Raw genomic sequence first — 20591 nt, forward strand, 5'->3', positions numbered from 1 at the left:
AAGTTGGGAGTTTGGAGGTGGTACGTACAGAGTTCTGTGTACACAAAGACTAATCAGGATTAAAGTGGTACTGAATGGGATGTATGTTTTTGGTCAGAGTTTGGTTGGGGTTTGGCATAGAACGTAGAAAGAATGCTAGGAATCAGGAACTTTGTTTTTGTCAAGCAGCAGAAGTGGTGAGAATATCTCGGTTTCAGTTTAGCAATTGGGATCCGAGTATACAAACAAGTGTTTGTTGTGCTGCCGGTCTTCGGCTGCACCGAGTCAAGCCGAGTTTGACCTTTGTCACTAGATACACATTGTAGATGTCATGTCGGAAACACTCGAGCTTGCTTGCCCGAGATAAGGCGGTAACAAATGCTATTTTCTCTCTTTCAACAGAACAGACTCTAGCAAATTGGATAATAAAGTCCATACACACATACTTAGTACGTCTCTCGAGTGGAAGCGGACGCGAGATGCATATGAGATGCAGTAGTGGCCATGCAATCGGCTAGCTTCCAACGGCGAGCGGCATCAGACGAGAAAACAAAAACAAGACGCGAGGCCCACCGATCCCGGCAGTGCTTATCGAAAAGACCAGGCCAGGGGGACGGGAGATGAGGAGGGGATTGGACACGGATCAGGCCGACACTAGGGTATCGGTACTGCGATTATCGGCCTGTTGCGTCTCTCCTCTGGGGCTCCAGGCCGGGGCCGGTTACGAAAAGGTCGGCTGGAGGCGGGGGAGGAGGAGACGAGAACATCTGGCGCCCGGTTTGGAAGTTGGCGAGAGGGACGGATTCCCGATAGGGATATGTTTGAGGCTGAATTGAGGATAGAGGACGTGGGGTGAGGTATGTACAGACCTGATCAAGCTACGCTAGCTATGACGGACCTGAAGATCTCCCGTCCATTGACACCTAGCTGTTAGTTGAGTATTACCTCATAGTCAACGGGAAGCAGGCAAGCCTCTTATCGAGCCATGTCCAGCTGAGATGAGACTGCATGAGCCAGGATGGAATCCTGCATGGCTCATGTGTGTCTTGTCTGTTCAATTCGGTGAGGACAACAGCTTGTATGTGTGTGAGTGGAGGAGGATGCCTCGACAGGGCCTTGCTCGGGCTTCAGCGTTTCTCTGTAAACACAGCACGCCGTGTGTCTTCCTCGCTTGCCGACTGGCTGGACACATAAACAGAGATAAAAATGTCATGATGCAACACTGCAAGCTGGCTGGTTCGGCTTCGGCTCCGGTGGGCTGGGCCCAGGCTCGGCCTCCGGCTCCGGCTCCGGTTCAGTGTCAGGGCAAGGCAAGACAAGGCAAGACAATGCAGGGCAAGGCACAGGGTGCCGTCGATGGCTTCGGTTGGATTACCGGTGCGTCTTCCATCCATGGAAGAGTCTGTAGAAGGCCAGAGCCGAGCCCTGACGTGTCACAGGCGGCCCCAGGCGGTTTCCAGGCACCGAACATCGGCAGTGAGATGGTCAGGAGGAAAGAAGAAAAAAAATGGGAAAAAAAGCTAACGGATGCATGAGGGTTGCAGCCGATGCAGCGAGACATGTCCGTCATCGATGCTGGCGATTTGCTCAGAGCTGCGTGCGTCCCATAGCGCCGGCTGGCGGCATTGGCGGCAGCTACGGGGTGGAACATGTCTGACGATGTTGACGTTATCTTGTGTTGATGTTGTATGTTCCTGGTCTCGTTGTTTTTTTCCCGTTGTTTCCCCTGGCTGGAGGCGAGCTCGTTACACCAATCCGAGACCAATGACGCAAGACCACCTGGCCATGTGTGTCGGACACAGATGGAGAAGCTACGGTGTAGCTGGGAGCTGCAGCAAAGAAGAGGAGAAGTGAAGAGCAAAAAGAATGACCCGTTATCTCTGAGCCGTCTCCGTTGCTTCCGTCTTCCAAACCCCTGGTACCTTGGAAGCTGTATGTCGTAATTGTCCGGCCGCCCTGCGATTACCGTCCAGTCATCCTCGGGAAGCCAGGGGAGCCACGATAACGTTGACGATTCTCAGTCGTCAATGGCCTTGTTGCGCCATTGCTTGGTTTCGGAACCCGTGGAACTCCGGCAAAAGCCGTGGCCGGGACTTGGCCTTGCAAGTGCGCCCATCCATGGCGAGGGCCGGAATGCCCTGTTTGTCTTCCGAAGCTTCGTGGAAGGGTGGATGGAAGGGTGGATGGAAGCTTGGGCACTCGGTAAGGTACCTGAGCTTGGGGTCCATCCATCCATCCATCCATCCATCCATCCATCCATCCATCCATCCATCCATCCATCCATCCATCCATCCATCCATCCATCCATCCATCCATCCATCCATCCATCCATCCATCCATCCATCCATCCATCCCTTCGTCCGCCCAATCCGGCCATCTACTACACTAAGTATAGAGGCAACTTTGCTCGACGTCTTCTTGTTGTCGTCCCTTATACTGTCCATATTAATATATCCCTGAAATCTCCCCATCATCATCGTCATGTTCGGCCTCAACACGGTCACAAACGGGCCTACTACACTCAACACTACCTCACCATCACACACACTCAGACAAAGGACACGCAGTCCAATCCACCTAGTCCGCTCCGTTCTCGTGAGATCGTCGACGAGCGAGCCCAACGTTGTGTTCCGACGCCTGATCGGACCGTTAGCGGCGGCGCAACCTGGGGCCCTGGCGGCGCACGGCGCCAACCCAACCACAGCATCACCCAAGCGTCGCGCGCGCAGCGCCAGGTTCCGAAAGTGGGCCGTTTCCCAGATCCACCACACCGCAGAGGATTTCCCTAGAATTCCCCAACACGGTAAGCCCGTGGGGACAAGCATCAATCATGCCCTGGGAGCGCCCTGACCATCTTGTGCTTGCTGGGTGTGTAACTACTGCTGCCCTGCCGTGTCCGACGTGAGAAGCCAGGGCACTCCCGGCTGGACGACCCGTAGCGATATCCACAGGGGGCACAGAACCAGACGCAATCTTTGGTCCGTAGAAAACAGAAGCTTTTTCGCAAGTGTCGGTGACGCGAGCCCGGTGGTGAAAAAAAAGTTCAAGGTTGGGTTGGAAAAAAGGGGGGGAGTGAGTGAGTAATACGTCAGGCTTTTTTTGTTGTTAACTACATTCTTGTTCTCTTCTTTTCTTCTTCTATCGCCTCCCGCCCGGTCCAACCGGTTTGCGCGCCTTCCAAGCATCCAGTTCACCATTATTATTTTGAGATGTTTAGTCTGTCCGGGAGCAGACGCTAGGACCAAGAGATCAGCAGCAGAAATTTACCAGGCCTTTCTCCTTCACGACGGCCACTCCTTACTCCGGGGTCACTTAGACGACGACAAGGCCTGACAAGGCGCGACACCACCAGACCAGGTCCCGACGAACCGGAGCTCGTCATCCGCATCCAGCGCCCGTCATCCGGGGTAGGGCCAGGGGCGTTTCCGGGGTTTCCTGGGGCTAATATCCGTTGCCACGCTCTTGCCCGGCTTCCACGTGAAGTCAACGGTCAACAAGGCTCCAGGGCAGAGAAGCTAATAAGGGTGCACTATCTCCTCGATCTATCTTCATGCTTGCCTGAGTTGGCCATCGATATAACTCCTCGATATCATACCGGTATCACAACATCAGACGACGAAGCAGTGTTCCTGCCGTCTCCCTTGGGTATATTACCGAGTAGCCCTTTGTTATCTTTGCTCCTCCTCTCCAACAGGCAGGAAGGTCAAGGTTCCTCAAGGCCTTTGTTGGGCCAGATAACTCACCGGATTCTTGTTTTCTTCCACCATAAAGCGGGCCTTGTTTCCTTGGCCTCCCTCTTCCTCACTTTCTTCTTCCTCAACCAACCTGGGTCAACCGACTCGAATTCTTCCATCTCCCAGTCATCAATCATCGCGAAGTCGATAAGAACACACTTATACACACATCGCACGCATCCAAACCTTCTACAAACCCGAGCGTCACCATGGCGCCTCACGCAGAAGTGACGCAAGATTGCGTCGCTCACATATCGAGCGGATCGAATGGCTGCACTCGCGAGAACGGCCTCAACGGTCATCTCCGCACCCAGAACGGGTTCAACAGCGCAGCGACCAGCGAGCCCGGTACGCCCAGCGAGCCCAGCGAGGCCGGCGATACTGGCGTGGCCACGGACCGCAATGTCCCCAAGGAGGGCGACTACCTCAAGTTCGACTGCTATCCCCCCGGCGGCGCCCTGAACCGCTGGTCAGGGTTCATGACCCGGGGCCATGACTATCCCGGTGCTCAGGTGAGTGATCTCTTGTCCCGAGAAGATGCGAATGTTGCATAAAAAGGTCTTGTGACTCATGGAACTAACCCGAGGCTAGGCCATGCTGTATGCCGCTGGCGTGCCGAATCGCGATATGATGAAGAACGCTCCACATGTTGGCATTGCCACAGTCTGGTGGGAAGGCAACCCGTGCAAGTGAGTATTCAGGCCCCATGAAGTGTCTATGTGTCTGGTTGAACATGGCTGACTAACTTGTTTGTAGCACACATCGTGAGTTTTCTCGAGTGAATGGTCTCTTGGAGTCACAGCAACTGACAAACGTCCAGTTCTCGAACTTGGCCGCATCGTCAAGAAAGCTGTCGAGGCGCAAAAGATGCTGGCCTGGCAGTACGGTACCATTGGCGTTTCGGACGGCATCACGATGGGCTCCGAAGGTAAGTTTTGCCTCTCTTATGACTCGCTCTCGATGGCTTGACTAAACTACTCCTCCAGGCATGAGGTTTTCCCTCCAGTCCCGCGAAATCATCGCCGACAGCATCGAGACCATCACCTGCGCCCAGCGCCACGACGCCAACATCAGCATCCCCGGCTGCGACAAGAACATGCCTGGCGTCATCATGGCCGCCGCCCGCCACAACCGGCCCTTCCTCATGATCTACGGCGGCACCATCCGCAAGGGCCACTCGACGTTGCTCGACGACCAGATCAACATCACGACGTGTTACGAGGCCGCCGGCGCCATGACGTACGGCCGCCTGCAGGCCAAGTGCCCCAAGGCCAACGGCGAGAAGGCCAGCCCGAGCGACGTGATGGAGGACATTGAGCGCCACGCCTGCCCCGGCGCGGGCGCCTGCGGCGGCATGTACACGGCCAACACCATGGCGGTGGCCATCGAGGCCATGGGCCTGACGCTGCCCGGCTCGTCGTCGTTCCCGGCCACCTCGCCCGAGAAGTTCCGCGAGTGCGAGCGCGCCGCCGACGCCATCCGCGTGTGCATGGAGCGCGACATCCGCCCGCGCGACATCATGACGCGTGCGGCCTTCGAAAACGCCCTGGTCATCACCGTCATCCTCGGCGGCAGCACCAATGCCGTCCTGCACCTCCTGGCCATGGCGAACTCGGCCGACGTGCCGCTCACCCTCGACGACATCGCGCGCACCTCAAACCGCACCCCGTACCTCGCCGACCTGGCGCCCTCGGGCCGCCACTTCATGGAGGACCTGTACAAGATCGGCGGCACCCCGGCCGTGCTCAAGATGCTCATCGCCCACGGCCTGATCGACGGCTCCCTGCCCACCGTCACGGGCAAGACCCTCGCTGAGAACGTGCGCGACTGGCCGTCCCTGCCCGAGGGCCAGACCATCCTGCGCCCGCTGTCCAACCCCATCAAGCCCACCGGCCACATCCGCGTGCTGCGCGGCAACCTGGCCCCCGGCGGCGCCGTGGCCAAGATCACCGGCAAAGAAGGCCTCTCCTTCACGGGCGCCGCGCGCGTGTTTAACAAGGAGCGCGAGCTCAACGACGCGCTGGCGCGCGGCGCGATCCGTCCGGACGAGGGCAATTTGGTCCTGATCGTCCGCTACGAAGGCCCCAAGGGCGGACCGGGCATGCCCGAACAGCTGCAGGCGAGCGCGGCCATCATGGGCGCGGGCCTGCGCAACGTGGCGCTCGTGACGGACGGGCGGTACAGCGGCGCCAGCCACGGGTTCATCGTGGGCCACGTGGTGCCTGAGGCGGCCGTGGGCGGCCCGATTGCGTTGGTGAAGAACGGGGACGTGCTCACCATCGACGCCGTTGCCAACCGCATCGATGTCGTGGAGATCCCTGGGGTTGGCTCTGGCGAAGAGGCGATCGCTGCTGAGTTGGAGAGCCGCAGGAAGGAGTGGAAACCCCCCAAGATGGTGCCCATGCGTGGCGTACTGGCCAAGTATGCGCGCTTGGTTAGTGACGCGAGTCATGGTGCCGTTACCGACGTGGGTGGTTGCGCGTGGTAATGGAGAGGTAATAAGACCGGCGGCAGCATGGGGCTCATCCATGACTGGCCTCTTTCTTTTCTCTCGGGGATCTTGTTTTACGGTTATTTAGCTTTCAGAGGGGGGAAAGATACCAACCAGGTAGGGCAGACATGACACGACATGGGCATGGGCATGGGGGAAAAGGGTTTACGGCCGAAAAGAAAAGAAAAGAGAACAAAAAACAGCTCTGGCATGGGGGGTTAGACACACTAGCTAGCTACCTAGCGACCTAGTTATCTGGGGCTGGAAAGAGGGAGAGCAGGTTAGTTCATCACAGCTGGCTGGATGGCTGGGGCTAGGGCGGACGGGAAGAGATGGATGGATGGATGGGATAGACACCGGCAACGAACGGGAAGGGCATGGGAGTTTTTGTGAGTGTGTTTTTTATTGCCTTCTATTTCATTTCTTAGAGCAGGTAATGGCGGGCTGGGCGGCGGATAGAGATACCTAGAGTTTTATAGACGGCGTGGGATGGAGGGATGGAACTTTATTTAATAGATCACCACCTCATGGCTTCTCGACCTGTCGGATTTCCTGTTGCTGAGTGTTTTGAGAGCATCCATGTCGAGAGGGGGTCTGAGGGAGTGTGTATGTATGTGTGTGAAAGACTGACTGTCTGTCTGTCTTCTCCCTCCTGTTGTATGCATCGTTCCTCATGGCTTTGCTTTCGTTTTCGTTTTTTGTCTCCGTTCCTACTCTTTCCTGCTTTAAACATATACTACCGGAACTGACTGACCTGACTGGAATACATTAACCAAAAACCATATAATAATGTAATAAAACCCACCTTGCCACCTATCACCACCACCACCATACCAGAGAACCAGAACCTGTCTCGTTAAACAGCATCCTCACAAACACGTGCAAATGTCTCTTGTCTTTGTACACAACCAAAGTACCAAAGTAACATTATACCTCCCAGCCCCCTGAACACTCTAATGTTATGATCATGATGACGATGATGACAACCCCCACCCATCAAACCTTGACTCACACCACCACCACCTACCAACCAACCAAAAAACCCTCCCTAACCAGCTTCTCATGCAGGACAATCAATCAGGTTCACCCAGAGAGGTGTTCTCCTCTACACCAACGTCCCCTACGACACCCACCCCCCGGCAACCTCGACCCACTCGGGCGTACACGTTCCCTCCTTGTTCTCGACTTCGGGGATATCCGTGTCGCAGCGACAGCGGCAACCAACGCCATTCTCCTGCGGATCGTCCCAGTCATCCCAGTACTTGTCCTCGGCGATGCGCTCGCGCTCGTCCTTGGTGGTCTCCTCGAGCCAGGGCTGGCGGGGCAGCTGCTTCCCGGGGGCGTTGGCCGGGCAATGCTGGATGGTGGTGTGCCGGTAGCCAAAGTCGCGGAAGTAGTGGATGTCGCGGGTCGCGAGGAGGGCGCCGGCCGCGAGGGAGTGGATGGGTGCGTCGCCCCACTGTTTTGTTTACAAAAGTCATGTTAGCAAACCCGGAATCAGAGAGAGAGAGAGAGAGAGAGAGGAATGAGAGAAGAGAGGGGAGAGGCAAACGTACACGCTCCATCCAAAACCCGCCGCTCCGATCCATCATCTGGAAAAACTCCTCATACTCCTTGCTCCGGAAGAAATCCAGCCGGGCAATCTCAAAGTTGGACCAGAAATGGCACATGTTGTAGCGCTCGCCCTCCATGGCTTCCGGGTCCACGTCCGGGATGCGCGGCTGGCCCTTGTCGTCCGTCTTGATGTGCGGGTCCTTGCGCTCGGGCTCGACAAACATCTCCCACAGGCCCTGGGACTTGAGGCCCTTGAGCCGCTTGTAAGCCGACGCGTAGCGGAAAATGTTGGGCACCGTCTCGCGGAGTTCTTTGACGACGATGGTGAAGCCGTAGGTCTTGTTGTGCTTGATCATTTCGAGGAAGGGGTCGCTACAAGAGAGTGTTAGGAGCCTGGAAGCGGGACTCAAGAGGGTGAGAGAGACGAAACGTACTAGGTAATGTCGCAAAAGTACTTGATATCCGGCTCCAACCGCCAGTACCACTCGTACTTGGCCAGCAGGGGGTGCTTGTAAAAGAAGCCCGAGTAGAACCGGCACATGAAGTGGTAGCTCTCCAGGCCGCCGTACATGATGGCGTTGTCGCCCTGCTTGGCGATGCCCTCCTTGGCCACCTTGGGGTCGACCCAGTCCGGGTACCCCCACATGTCCGGGCCAACCTTGCCGAACTCGACGGTGGCCTTGGTGTAGTTGCGCACCGTGTCGCGGAAGGTCTGGTTGAAGTCGCCGTCGTTGAGGAAGACGTAAGGGTAGTTGTACCAGCGGTTGAAGTGGCGCTCGATCGACTTCATGGACTGGATCACGCCGTCGAGCTCCTTGTTGCGCGCGAGCACCACGAAGGCGGCGTTGGCCCGCGGCTTGCTCGTGTCGGGCTCGAGGCAGCCCTCGACGAAGACTTTGTCATGTTTCTCGCTGATTTTTCTATGGGAGGAAAGAGGGGTCAGTCAGCAAAGCAGGGTGGTGTTGGCGGGAAAGAGAAAGACTCACTTTATCGGCTGAGGCGAGCTACTCGGCAGCAATATACTCCCGTGAGGCCCCGAGCCGCGGAGGACAATCAAAAGAATGATGGTGACCACTGGAAACAGCAGCACGGCGCCCAGGGGCACCGAGATGGGTGACCCTTTTATCCTGACGGGACGGCGGAGGAATGCCAATCGGGCAGCCCATGTCCTCCGGGGCCGCAGTTTGCCCTTCTCGTCGGCGAGTGGAAGACGGGGGTCCGGGGCCGGCACGAATTTGCCGGCTCGGCGGAGGAGATCCATGGCGGTGCAATGGACTCCGGGAAGGAGAACGCGGCGAGGAAAAGCGCGGTCAAGCCAGATGGAATGTGAAGGATGCTGGTTGGAGCTGGACGGGGTGGAATGAAACCATCCGGATCTTGGACGTGTCGGGTTCTGGTCGCGTGTTTCCCGTGCTGCGGGTAGACGATATATTACCTAGGCCCTGCCGTGTGGTGTTTGGTTGTTCTAACTAGTGGCTCTCGAGATCCGCAAGTGGAACAGAAGTATGCTCGTCGATTGACCTTCCTGTCGTTGTCGTTGCGTGTCCGTTTTGCTCGTCGTCGATTATTACAAAGGCTCTATCGATTAGAGATGGGAGGAAGAAAGGAACATGTCCCCAAGCCAACCTGGTGCAATTGAGCTGGGACGCATCAAGCCAAGACAGAAAGGAGCGGCAGGGGAAGGACAAGAAGAAAAAAAGATTCCCCCAAGTTGCTGGCGTGCGGCGGGTACCAGGTCGTCGCAGGGCCGACGCAAGGAAAGGAGAGAAGTGTGATTGCGGTGGAGTTTGGAGAGGGAGTTGGCAGGTGGAAAAGGATAGAGTCGGAGACAGGAGAATGGTGGTTTGTGCGACGGTCTGGTGAAAGTGTGTGTCGAGTGTTGTGTGGCCGTAACGTCGTTTCGTTTCATGCCAGATGTCGGACAGCCACGCGGCGCCCAAGTTCAAGGGGGCCGGCGATGGAAAACAGGGGATCGGGAGGCGACGAAATGTTACGGTTTGTTACGCCATGCCGGGGAACGGTGCCGTTGCAAAATTCATACCCGAGGGATGGGAGTTTGTAAAGCAAGATGAATCTTGGAATGATGGCAGCGACTTGATGTTTTGTTTAATTTGTTTGTTTGGATCGAGGAGGGCAATAACACAGGCACAGAATAGGGGAGTTGCCAAAGTAAACAAAGCCTTCCTTTCCTTTCAAACTTCCCTTCCTGCCATCTCAACTTCAGCCCAACACAGTGTTCAGATCTCGGAACCCGGCAAGACCCGACACTTTCGTGAAATTTCATCCAATGTTACACCGTCAAACGTTTGGGCTGCGTTTCGCCCGTAACTTTGGGTGTGGCCCCCTGTTTTCCATGGATCGGTGGCGTCGCATTGGCCAGAAGACTGGAAGAGTGGAAGCCAGTTGCGTTCAGGGGTGTTTGGGGTCCGCTTTGGGCGCTGCGAAAATGCTGGAAAAGGATGCCACCCCAGGTGCCTCCATCGGCCTTCGCTCGAGGTCTGGAACGCGCTGGGACCACATGCGGCGGTGGCGATTTCTTGTCCACATCAACAACCCAACAACTTTACCGTCTTGAACGAGAGCCAGCTGGCGGTTCCTTGGCTGGTAATCTTGAAGCTATCAAAGTATGTTTCTGGCCATCCCACCGCAGTTTACCATCTTAAGGGGGGCAAAACGTAGCGGCTTCAATTTCAGGGCTTCTTAACACTTCACGGCCTCTTCTCCTGGTAGGCATGTCGTAGGTTAGATTTGTACATGACTTCTGGGACAAGTTGTCTTCCGAGGCCTTCTCCTGAATGTGATGTTAGTGCCCGAGATCGCTGGGGGTAGTGTGCCATATCATCCAGAGTTCATCGAATTTTGAACATGCAATGGCGTGGTGGCAGAGTGGTCTAATGCGCAAGACTAGAAATCTTGTTCCTTCGGGAGCGCCCGTTCGAATCGGGCCCACGTCGTTTGCTTTTGCCTTTTTTTTCTTTCCTATCTACGATTTGGCTTTCTCTGCTCCCTTCAGGGGCACTTGGCTTGTGTTTCCTTTTTTTGTTCGTTATTTTGCGTGCTCAAGAGACGACCTATTTCCTAGCAGTAAAGTCAAATATAATCCTACAGGACCTAAGTATGACTGATCATAGTTTAGAGAGAGTGCCGTCGACATCCTCCCTCCCCTGACTATCGACGCTGAGTCAGCACCGCAACTCTACCACCTCGCCAATGCCGACAGCATGTGATATATTGCTGTGCTCTGCACGGTTCTGCATCTGCGTTAACCAACTTTCAATCTCATGTAACCTAGTCATTTTTCCCTTCGTCCACGTCCTTTCTTCTTGGCCTTCCATCCTCTCGATGCCATGTCACTATCCGTGCCGCCCTCCTCCTATCCTCGACAGCTTCATAGCGCTCAGATACCTCATCAAACTTGCACAATATTGGTCTCGGCTGAAACCTTCTCTTCTATGTCATGAGTAATCCATCCATGCCGAGTCTGGTCCGTACCGACTTCGGAATATATGCGATTGGCGGTGGTTCCAGGCATCGATGTTAATTCCACGTGCTGTTACGGTACCATGGCAGGTGTGCTGCGTGTTGGGACATGATGTTCTTGGTATGAGGCAACAAGAAAGGAATGTTGTCACTGGCGTTGGGTTGTGAGACGGTCGTCGAGGCTATGTTATAAACGTCCGGTCTCTCTCAGATATGTCCATGTGGTTAGACCTGTAGCGGCCATCTCCTGTCACTAGATTCCCTCGCGCAACTTGGTCAACAACATGGCAGCGCTCAAGGCCATCGTGAGCTTCTCCCTGCTTGTCGGGGGCCTGGGCGGGCCCGTTTGTCACAAGAAATGGGACTTCAAGCCGTGAGGTCCTCCAAGTCCTCCACAGATACATACAGACTCTCTCAATGGTGCTAACTACCTACGCATATTCCCAGCGTCCGAAACCCTGACTATCCCCCGGACGCGGTCGACAAGCTCCTCGACGCTACCATCCCCAAGGTCAAAGCCTGGATGGCCAAGCGCGCCGGCCAGACGAACAACTGCACCCTGGAGAACGCCGCCGTGAGGAGGGAGTGGTACGTCCTCACTCACAAGCCTCTATCACTTCATTCCCCTGCCATAGATATAGATAGATCGCCAACTATCACCCTGTCTCTCACGCAGGCAGTTCAACTAACCATCTACCCATAAATCAGGACCGACCTCTCCCCCGACGAACGCAAAGAGTACATCCGCGCCGTGCTCTGCCTCCAGTCCCTCCCTTCCAAAGCGCCCAAAGACCAGGTCCCCGGCGCGCGGAGCCGCTTCGACGACTTCGTCGCCACCCACATGATCCTGGCCCCGATGCTTCACAGCCCTACCCACCTGTTCGCCGCCCACCGGTACTTCGTTTGGGCATACGAACAGGCCCTGCGCGAGGAGTGCGGGTATACGGGGTACCAGCCTGTACGTCGTGTGTTTCTTCTCGCGAAATTGTTCCCACGCACCGACGACGAGGTGCCTGGTACGTACTGTATGGTTTGCTAATGCTGTTGTGCAGTACATGAACTACGAGCGCTACGCCGCCGATCCCATCCACTCGCCCCTCTTTGACGGTAGCGACACCAGCCTCGGCGGCAACGGCGCGCCGGCCGACTACCCAGGCATTCCCCAGGCATACCCGGAGCCGTACAACCTCATCCCCTCGGCCGGAGCGGGAGGGTGCGTCACGTCGGGGCCGTTTAAGGAGTTAGTAGTAGTTTTCCCTTCTCCTCCCTGCCCCCCAATCCCTCCATCCTCCCCTCATCATCATCATCATCATCATCATCATCCAGCAGCAGTATTAGCTAACCAAGTACCTCCCTACCTATCAGCATGCTGGTCACCCTCGGCCCCGTCGCCACCGTCCTCCACGACGTCCCTCCCAACCCGCGCGTCGACGGGCTGGGCTACAACCCTCGCTGCCTGCGGCGGGACCTGAACGCGCGCGCGGCGGCGGGCGCCCGCGCAAACTACACCTACAGCGCCATCGTCGACCACCACGACATTGACAGCTTCTATTTGCGGTACATGGGCCACCCGCAGCTCGAAGGGGATCCGAACCCCTGGGGCATACACACGTCCGGACATTATATTAGTGGCGGGGATCCGGGGGGTGTAAGTACCTACCTACCTAACATTTCCTTTCCTTACTTGAGCTTAGTTACCGTTTCTTCCTGTCGGGCTGTCTTGCCGCTGCTACTGTTACTGCTGCTGCATCCCATTCCACATCCTGGAGCATCATGCTCCTCCATCCCCCCGCCCCGCCCCCTCTCCCTCCAATTTCGAACGCTAACCCCCCTCTCTCCCTTCTGACAGGACTTCTTCGCCTCCCCCGGCGACCCGGCCTTCTACTTCCACCACGCCATGCTCGACCGCGTCTGGTGGCTGTGGCAGATGCAGGACCCGAAACACCGCATCGACGCCATCCCTTCGTCCGACATTGTCATTCCCATTCCCGATTTAACCCTGCCGGGGCAGAAACTGATGATGATGATAAAGAAGCGGCAAGAAGGCAACAACAACACCAACATCGCCGAAGAGGTGGTTGACCTGGGCTGGACGGCGCCGCCGGCCAAGCTGGGGGATTTGAACGAACAGCTGGGCGGGCTGGGGGGTCAATTTTGTTACATCTATGCTTGAGCCACCCGAGCGACTGGTGAGAGTGATCTGGGTGATGTCATGACATCCTTCTTTGGAGTAATGGCATGGAGGCCGAATCTTGGGAGAAGCTGAAGGGGCACTTGGCAATCAGCGGGAGGACCTCAAGCGAGGGGTTTAATAACATAGTTGAGAGGGTAGTTAATAGGAATTAATTCTCAAGCAGTTCCTTGTCAACCCAAGGAAAAGGCGATGTGCTCACGCGGAGAGGAGGATGCGTGACGATGTCAGGCAGTGTGCTGATGCTCTTCATGAGCCAAACCATTCCGGACGCTACTTATCATTTAATAATTATATTTACCTTTACGTACTTTCGAGGACTAGAGCCATTTGTTGGCAACCTGTTCCCCGCCCATCCTACAACTTATCCAAGGCATACCCACCTCCATATTCCCCTCCATCCCCAGTTTTCACAACCTCCTGCTGAACCGGCAAGAACTCCGGAGCATACGACACAAGTTCAGTGTCGTTATTATGCCTCAGGGTCCCCGCCATGCTCCGATCCGCCTCTTCCCTCGGGACGGGCACGCCGAACCGCCCCTTGGTCCACACATCCTCTCCCATCGGCCCTGGCAACGCCAGGCGCAAGAGGTGCAGCTTCGAGTCCGCCTGTCTGGCGCAGGTGGTGCACCGCGCCGATCCGTGGTCGCGGAGACGCGAGAAAAAGTCGACGATCGACTCGAGGGTCATGTTCACGACGATTAGACCGAGCGAGACGCACACCACGATCAAGACCCCGACGACGCTGAAGTTCTGGACCTCGCCTATCGTGCGGACGAGTTGATTCCAGCATTGATCCTTGTACTCGTCCGGAACCTCGATGACATAGCTCTGGTTTCTCGACATCAGGTACTCGTCCCAGCGCGTGTCGACCTCCTTGCGGGAGAACTCGACAACGCCCCTCTGCAGTCTTGCCAGCATGACCTGGAACCAGGCCTCGACTTCGATACGCCACTGGTCTTCGGGAAGATCCATGGACCAAATTTCGGTATTGACCTTGCGCTTGGCCAAGAGCGCGTCGGCCTGGCCGAGATGTGTAATCACATCTACTATGCCGACGTCGGACGCATAATAGATGCGTTGCACGGTAAACGCCTGAGAATCACTGAACCCCATGGCCTTCCAATCACGTGTCGACTCTATCGCGGTCTGCCAGAGACCGCGGAACGGCGTGCAATTCATGTTGTTCGCCGGGTTACACACGCGATACTGATCTGCACAGACAAGCGGCGAGACAAGACGGTCAGCTTGATACATGGGAGGGAGCCAAGTTGTAAACATAGTATCCTTCACCCGGCGGTTTGCAGAAAACCATGGATCCTTGACCGGTGAGGGATACTGGACGTCGTTGGCTGAGAGGAATAACATAGTCAGATCGGCGTCGTCGCGGCGAAGGTCTGCGATAGGTTCCCAAAATGTGACGTTTAAACCCAATTCAGATGGATTAACAGAGGGCGCCCGGATTCCACTAAATACATACAAGGTCAGTAATAGATTCGAGCGTGTCCACAATTGTAGAGATCAGGTTTGCTTACAAGAGCCTGTATTCTCGAAGCGAGAGGCATGCTTGGGGCCCATAGTAAGAGTAGGTGGCGTTGCCGAGTTTGTATGGCCCCAAGTAGAAGACCTCCCTCGACGGGTTCCCGTCTGAGTCGTATGTCACTTTATTGAGGCCGTCCAAATTGAGAGGGGAACAGGTGGTCCGTAACTGCACCGCGACGCGGTCCTCGAATCTCGTGTTGATGCCCAGCATGTCATGCGAGTCCAAGATGGCCGAGGTGAGCGAGAACGCACCGTTGGGACCCAGCGAACAGCGTTCGGCGGCCGGGATGGGACAGGGTGCCTGCGTGTCCTTGTCATAGGGCAGGGCGTCTCGGACAAAGTTGGATGTGACCGATTGATCCGGTTCACTGCCGTAGAAGTTCTCGGCATATTGGCGAGCTAGAAGTGCCGTGCGGCGGAGCTTCTCTAAACCAAGATTTGCTACCCGGATGTCCGTGACCACATCGTTGACGTAGACATTCGTAGTACCGCAGTGGAGAGGCACGACTCTCACGATTGCCGAGCCATATGCTTTGTTGATGGCCACCCTCGACGTGAAAATAGCAGCAACGGCGAAACCAGCTGCTACGGCGAGGGCTGGGAGAGCCATAGACAGAGACCTCCAAGCAAGCTTCCTGGGTCTCCTTGGGGCCCAGGCCAGATAAACCTGGATCACCTCCCAGAGCGTGCTCACAGCGCCGGACGAATTTCGCAGGCTAATTCGGTGCTGGAGATCCAGGGCATCGATGGAGCTTTTGACCCTTCGATGGTGCAGTAGAAATGTGACAATTCCCCAACAGTGGGTTCCTGCCACCGTGACGAGGAATGTCATGGCCGAGAGGAGCAGGTTGCCCTGCTCCATGGGCAAAGTCAAGGTCCATCCGAGGGCCCCTGCTTTGGAATAATCCCCTGATGACTCTTAGCTGTCTGATGTCTCCGTGACTCAAAGCAGGAGCCAGTTACTTACGCCAGAAGCCATAAGCTATAGCAACCATGTCGTGGGCAGTACCTCAATTTCGTGTCTCAGTAGGGAAGAGCGGCGGTCCTTGACCAGGCGTCACCAATGGAAGCGTCTTCTGGACCCATATCATGCCCGTTGAGCTCGACCCCAAAACAACCTCTTATACACCCAACACATCTTCCCTTGCGTTGGCGAGGCTGAGGAGCCCCTGCAAGACTTGCAAACAGGATGTCCAATGGGTTCCGAGCTGTTGTCGCTAGTGTGCCTCACGCAGCCATAGTTGGGTAGGGCTGTTCTTGTCATGCATGGCACTCGCAGCAATTCTTGGGTGCTAACGTAAGTTGTCGAGCAGTGATACTTGCCATAGTTACACAGCACGGACCCAGAAACTTCAGCGTTGGAGCGAGCCCTGCAGCTGAGGGCTCGCCGTTGCATTATTGCCTTGGCCGGTCACTGTATGTACTGTACATACTGAGTTGTGGCGGGGGGTATCTGTTGGGAATTGATGCATGTCGCTGCAAGGCTTCCTATCCGAACCCATCTCATGGCTTGGCTGCTGTAGACATGCATAAAACGGCGAGGCTTGATCACCTTGCCCTTTGCAACTGTGAATTAGTAGGTAGTTATCGGAGACGACGTCACATTGCGAATATGGGAAACTTTACCGCGTGCTGGACATACCTCTGTGATTCCGTGCTCAATATCATGTGGACAGTGGAGGACGGTGGAGGATTCGTGGTTTATAGTAGGGAGGCAGCTACCTATTGAGTGCTGTTAACTGCGGCGTGGGGACCCCTGGCATAACCACCAAACTCCCCTCCCAGTGCGGGGGCAATTATGGTGTGATGACGTCCGTCCAAAGTGCCCACCGCACTGCGACCTCAAGGACCTCAAGGACCTGGTTTTATGACCTGATGCTGAGTCACACAGGATTGTGTAAGTAGGTGGATATAATGGCGTATTGCTCACCAACAGCAGTGACGAAGTTGGTTTTGTGCTAGTCAATCTGTTGTCCGTCGTGGTTTCTGGTACATCGACGCAAAGCTTCATCATGGCCGCCGAGACTCTCAAGCTTGACTTTGTGACGCTTGACGTCTTCACTGATCAACGATTCCTGGGCAACCCGCTCGCTGTGGTCCTGGTCCCCGCAAGCGTTCGCAGCCGGCTCACCCAGGAGACCAAGCAGCGCATCGCCCGCGAATTCAACCTCTCCGAGACGGTCTTCTTGCATATGCTCGAGAATGAGCCGGACCGCAGCGTGACGGCCCGCGAGATCGACATCTTCACGATCGAAAGCGAGCTGCCGTTCGCGGGGCATCCGACCATTGGCTCGGCCTTTTTGGTGCTTCATCACTTTGGCTGGACTCACGTTGACACGCTCCAAACCAAGTCCGGGCCGATCCGCATTGGGGCTCAGCATATCCAGGGCAAACCTGGAGTCCGAGCTGCTATTCCGCACGCGGTGCATGTCCACCAGCGGACGTTGCTTGATCTGCTTGATGCGCCGTCGACCTCGCAGGAAGCGGCAGCTCAGATCCACCAGGGCCTGTCACCGGACCCGGAGATCCGGGTGAAGGAGTTGGAGGCGCCGGTTGTGAGCATCGTCCGGGGCATGGCGTTTGTGCTTGTCCAGCTGCCGAGCTTGGAGCATCTGGGCAAAGTCACGGAGGCTAAGCGGCTCGACTTCAGCAAAATTCCGGAGCTGCTGGACGAGGGCGAGTGGCATGAGAGTTTCGTCAGCCGGTACTACTACGTGCCGACGGGAGAGGACGCCGAGAGCGGCGGAGCCAAGGCCGTTCGCGCACGCATGGTTGAGCTCGGGTTCGAAGATCCGGCAACGGGCAGTGCTGCGTGTACGTTGGCAAGTTACTTGGCTCTGAAGGGAGAAGGGACGCAACTGGCCATTACTCAGGGAGTTGAGATGGGGAGGAAGAGTAATATTTCAGTGGCCGTGACTCTCAAGGATGGAGGAAAAGCAGTTGAGGAGGTCCATCTCGGAGGAAGTGCCGTGGTGGTGATGAATGGCAGCATCACGGTTTGACAGGCCAGCAGGACTGTGATGGGATGAGACAACCAGATAACCAAGACAGAAGATGATGTAGATTCGCCAAAAATCAGAAGTTTAAAGTCGAAATGGTGTACCGTTGACGACAAGGAGAGAGCTGAAAGACACCGGGTTGAGAGGATCCAGGAACTGTGCAACTCGATATCTGGGAACGCTGAGCAGAGGACCTGGGGGGGTTGGACACAAGCTCGCAACTGATCAGCTCAACGCCGATTGGATCCTACAAGGAACGAAGAAACGACCTGGACCAGTTCCAGGCTTCCAACTGGAAGTTCTTGCCATCCAAATTGACAAGCGGCAAGAGAGCACCTTGGCCAGGCAGTCGCGCAATACCTCACGGCCCTGAAGGTCATGATGTGCCTTCCATGTATGTACAGGACATTAGTTTCTGATGTCCGCTGAGCCCCAAGCGGGCTGGAGGGACTAAGCCCCACAGTCCGGCTCTCATTGGCTCCCGACCCCAGACTTGTGGCTTGGCTCGTGCGTTGAGACAGACCGCGAACGCGACCAGGAAGCTGCGAGGCTCCAAAAAGTTGGAGCTCCAAGTTGCCTGCCAAACAGGAACACAAGAACAAACAACCATCACCATCACCGCCAACATGTTGTGCGCAAGTATGTCCACCATTGCTTCTTTATGACTTGATGCCATTATGAACAGCCTCGCTGACCGTCAATGAAGTCTCAGGAGAGGTTCCCGAGGAACCAGTCGTGTCCAAGAAGACGGGTATGTCGAATCCCCAACCTCGTCCTCGTCGTCGCTGTCGCAGCCACTTCAAAGACGAAACACACCCCCAATTCATCCACACAAATCCCACTGACATTGCCTCTTTTACCCAGGCACCGTCTTCGAAAAGCGCCTCATTCTCAAGTACATCGAGGAGAACGGCAAGGAGCCCGGTACCAATGAGGAGCTCGACCCAGACGATCTAATTGAGCTGAAGACGAGCCGCGTGGTGCGCCCGCGTCCGCCAAATTTTACATCTTTGCCATCGCTGCTCAAGGCCTTCCAAGACGAGTGGGACGCCTTGGTGCTCGAAACGTACAACACGCGCGAACAGCTGGCCCGGACACGGGAGGAGCTCGCCACTGCCCTGTACCAGCATGATGCCGCCGTCCGCGTCATCGCCCGTTTGACGAAAGAGCGCGACGAAGCCCGCGATGCTCTCGCCAAGATTACAGTGGCCCCGGCCGCTGCTGGACCGTCAGCTTCTAATGGCGATGCGATGGCCGTGGATAACGAGGGGCTGCCCGAGCACCTGGTGGAGCATGTCAACGAGCTGCAGCAACAGTGCGTCATCTCATCCCCCTACTCATAGACACTCTCCAGCTGACTCCATTACAGATTAATGAAGGGCCGCAAGAAGCGTCCCATCCCACAAGGCTGGGCGTCGGCCGACGAGGTTGCGGCGCTCCAGCAGGTCGCCTACACGGACCTCAACGTCACACAGGCATCTTCTCTTGACACCGAGTCCGACTACGCGGCCATCGGCGGTTTGGACGGCAAGCTCGACATCTACTCGGTGCAGGCGAACACGGTGGAGCGGACGCTGGACGTCGGCGAGCCCATCACGTCTACGGTGTGGACAGGGAGCAAGGTCATCGTCGGCACGGCCAAGGGGTCAGTCAAGGTGCTGGATGGCGGGCGCGAGACTGCGTCATTCGCGACCCACGCTGGTGCTGTGACGGGCCTTGCGGTGCACCCCGGTGGGCGCATTCTTGCATCGGTTGGTGTGGACAAGAGCTATGTGTTGTACGACCTCGAGGCGCTGGAGAAGGTGTCGAGGGTATACACGGATGCCGGTACGTTTATTGCTCGCCAATCTTATAACAACAACGGCACGATGCTAACTGACCACGTATGCAGCCCTCACAGCTTGCGCCTTCCACCCGGACGGCAATCTATTCGGTGCCGGCACGCAATCGGGAGCCATCAAGATCTTCAAGACCGACACGGGCGAGCAGGCCGAGTCCTTCCCGCTGGGCTCGCCTGTTCAGTCTCTCGTCTTCTCGGAGAACGGTTTCTGGTTCGCGGCCTCGGGCAAGGGCCAAACCACTACAACCATTTTCGATCTCCGCAAATCAGGCGACGCGGCCCGGGTCCGCGAGCTCACGACGGGCGAGGCGCTCGCGCTGGCATGGGATTACACCGGCCAGTTCCTTGCCACTGCGGGCTTGCAGGGCATTACGGTGCAGCTGTACACCAAGAGCTCCAAGCAGTGGTCGGAGCCGCTGCGGACGAGCAACGCAGCCGTGGCGTTGCGGTGGGGAGCGGAGGCCAAGACGCTGGTGGCGGTGAGTAGGGAGGGCGTGGTGTCGGTGCTGGGGCAGAAGGGGGAGTAAGGGAGCAATGGTTGTGTGATACATGAGGTAGAGGTCGTTTTTTCGGCGGCATGGTGGCGAGGGTGTAATATAATGGATGTATGGTTTTTTGCGGGCATACCATAATCTCATTGATTCTGGTCTTTTGTCTCCCGTGTCTTTTTGTGGAACAATGGAGTTTTTGAGGGCTTGTGTGCCATGGGGGCTGGCACGGACCCTGGATACATCCTGATGGTCGAGTCGTGTTGGCCACTTGTCTTGACCCGGGAATGACC

At 56.4% G+C, this 20591-nt stretch overlaps 9 protein-coding genes and 1 non-coding gene across 10 annotated transcripts; 8 read left to right on the forward strand and 2 right to left on the reverse strand.

Annotated features, from left to right (window-relative positions):
• Window positions 1–1190: 1190 nt before the first annotated feature.
• On the forward strand, window positions 1191–1459 carry VTJ04DRAFT_48 (uncharacterized protein; the record flags this gene model as incomplete). Its single annotated transcript, XM_069362845.1, has 2 exons — window positions 1191–1356; window positions 1419–1459. The coding sequence occupies 2 exons, from the start codon at window positions 1191–1193 to the stop codon at window positions 1457–1459; spliced, it is 207 nt and encodes a 68-aa protein (XP_069222658.1).
• Window positions 1460–2006: 547 nt separating this feature from the next.
• Window positions 2007–2829, forward strand: VTJ04DRAFT_49 (uncharacterized protein; the record flags this gene model as incomplete). Its single annotated transcript, XM_069362955.1, has 2 exons — window positions 2007–2181; window positions 2561–2829. The coding sequence occupies 2 exons, from the start codon at window positions 2007–2009 to the stop codon at window positions 2827–2829; spliced, it is 444 nt and encodes a 147-aa protein (XP_069222659.1).
• Window positions 2830–3922: 1093 nt separating this feature from the next.
• Window positions 3923–6201, forward strand: VTJ04DRAFT_50 (uncharacterized protein; the record flags this gene model as incomplete). The annotated part of the gene is made up of 5 exons (XM_069363067.1): window positions 3923–4225; window positions 4305–4402; window positions 4470–4477; window positions 4534–4641; window positions 4700–6201. The coding sequence occupies 5 exons, from the start codon at window positions 3923–3925 to the stop codon at window positions 6199–6201; spliced, it is 2019 nt and encodes a 672-aa protein (XP_069222660.1).
• Window positions 6202–6228: 27 nt separating this feature from the next.
• Window positions 6229–6673, forward strand: VTJ04DRAFT_51 (uncharacterized protein; the record flags this gene model as incomplete). Its single annotated transcript, XM_069363178.1, has 2 exons — window positions 6229–6321; window positions 6440–6673. The coding sequence occupies 2 exons, from the start codon at window positions 6229–6231 to the stop codon at window positions 6671–6673; spliced, it is 327 nt and encodes a 108-aa protein (XP_069222661.1).
• Window positions 6674–7324: 651 nt separating this feature from the next.
• On the reverse strand, window positions 7325–9019 carry VTJ04DRAFT_52 (uncharacterized protein; the record flags this gene model as incomplete). Its single annotated transcript, XM_069363289.1, has 4 exons — window positions 7325–7663; window positions 7761–8130; window positions 8193–8678; window positions 8745–9019. The coding sequence occupies 4 exons, from the start codon at window positions 9017–9019 to the stop codon at window positions 7325–7327; spliced, it is 1470 nt and encodes a 489-aa protein (XP_069222662.1).
• A 1611-nt stretch (window positions 9020–10630) lies between these two features.
• On the forward strand, window positions 10631–10712 carry VTJ04DRAFT_t3. The gene has a single exon. It is a non-coding gene; the product is annotated as a tRNA-Ser (tRNA).
• Window positions 10713–11522: 810 nt separating this feature from the next.
• Window positions 11523–13411, forward strand: VTJ04DRAFT_53 (uncharacterized protein; the record flags this gene model as incomplete). The annotated part of the gene is made up of 6 exons (XM_069363400.1): window positions 11523–11611; window positions 11686–11826; window positions 11947–12196; window positions 12291–12478; window positions 12604–12886; window positions 13088–13411. 6 exons carry the CDS (start codon window positions 11523–11525, stop codon window positions 13409–13411), a joined length of 1275 nt encoding a protein of 424 aa, XP_069222663.1.
• Window positions 13412–13786: 375 nt separating this feature from the next.
• On the reverse strand, window positions 13787–15966 carry VTJ04DRAFT_54 (uncharacterized protein; the record flags this gene model as incomplete). The annotated part of the gene is made up of 3 exons (XM_069363511.1): window positions 13787–14897; window positions 14965–15880; window positions 15939–15966. The coding sequence occupies 3 exons, from the start codon at window positions 15964–15966 to the stop codon at window positions 13787–13789; spliced, it is 2055 nt and encodes a 684-aa protein (XP_069222664.1).
• Window positions 15967–16983: 1017 nt separating this feature from the next.
• On the forward strand, window positions 16984–17973 carry VTJ04DRAFT_55 (uncharacterized protein; the record flags this gene model as incomplete). Its single annotated transcript, XM_069363621.1, has 1 exon — window positions 16984–17973. The coding sequence occupies one exon, from the start codon at window positions 16984–16986 to the stop codon at window positions 17971–17973; it is 990 nt and encodes a 329-aa protein (XP_069222665.1).
• A 623-nt stretch (window positions 17974–18596) lies between these two features.
• Window positions 18597–20337, forward strand: VTJ04DRAFT_56 (uncharacterized protein; the record flags this gene model as incomplete). The annotated part of the gene is made up of 5 exons (XM_069363731.1): window positions 18597–18609; window positions 18677–18721; window positions 18835–19285; window positions 19340–19797; window positions 19862–20337. 5 exons carry the CDS (start codon window positions 18597–18599, stop codon window positions 20335–20337), a joined length of 1443 nt encoding a protein of 480 aa, XP_069222666.1.
• Window positions 20338–20591: the final 254 nt, after the last annotated feature.

Source organism: Mycothermus thermophilus (genome assembly GCF_041956435.1).
Source record: "Mycothermus thermophilus strain CBS 625.91 unplaced genomic scaffold VTJ04scaffold_1, whole genome shotgun sequence".
NCBI classification, from domain to species: domain Eukaryota; kingdom Fungi; phylum Ascomycota; class Sordariomycetes; order Sordariales; family Chaetomiaceae; genus Mycothermus; species Mycothermus thermophilus.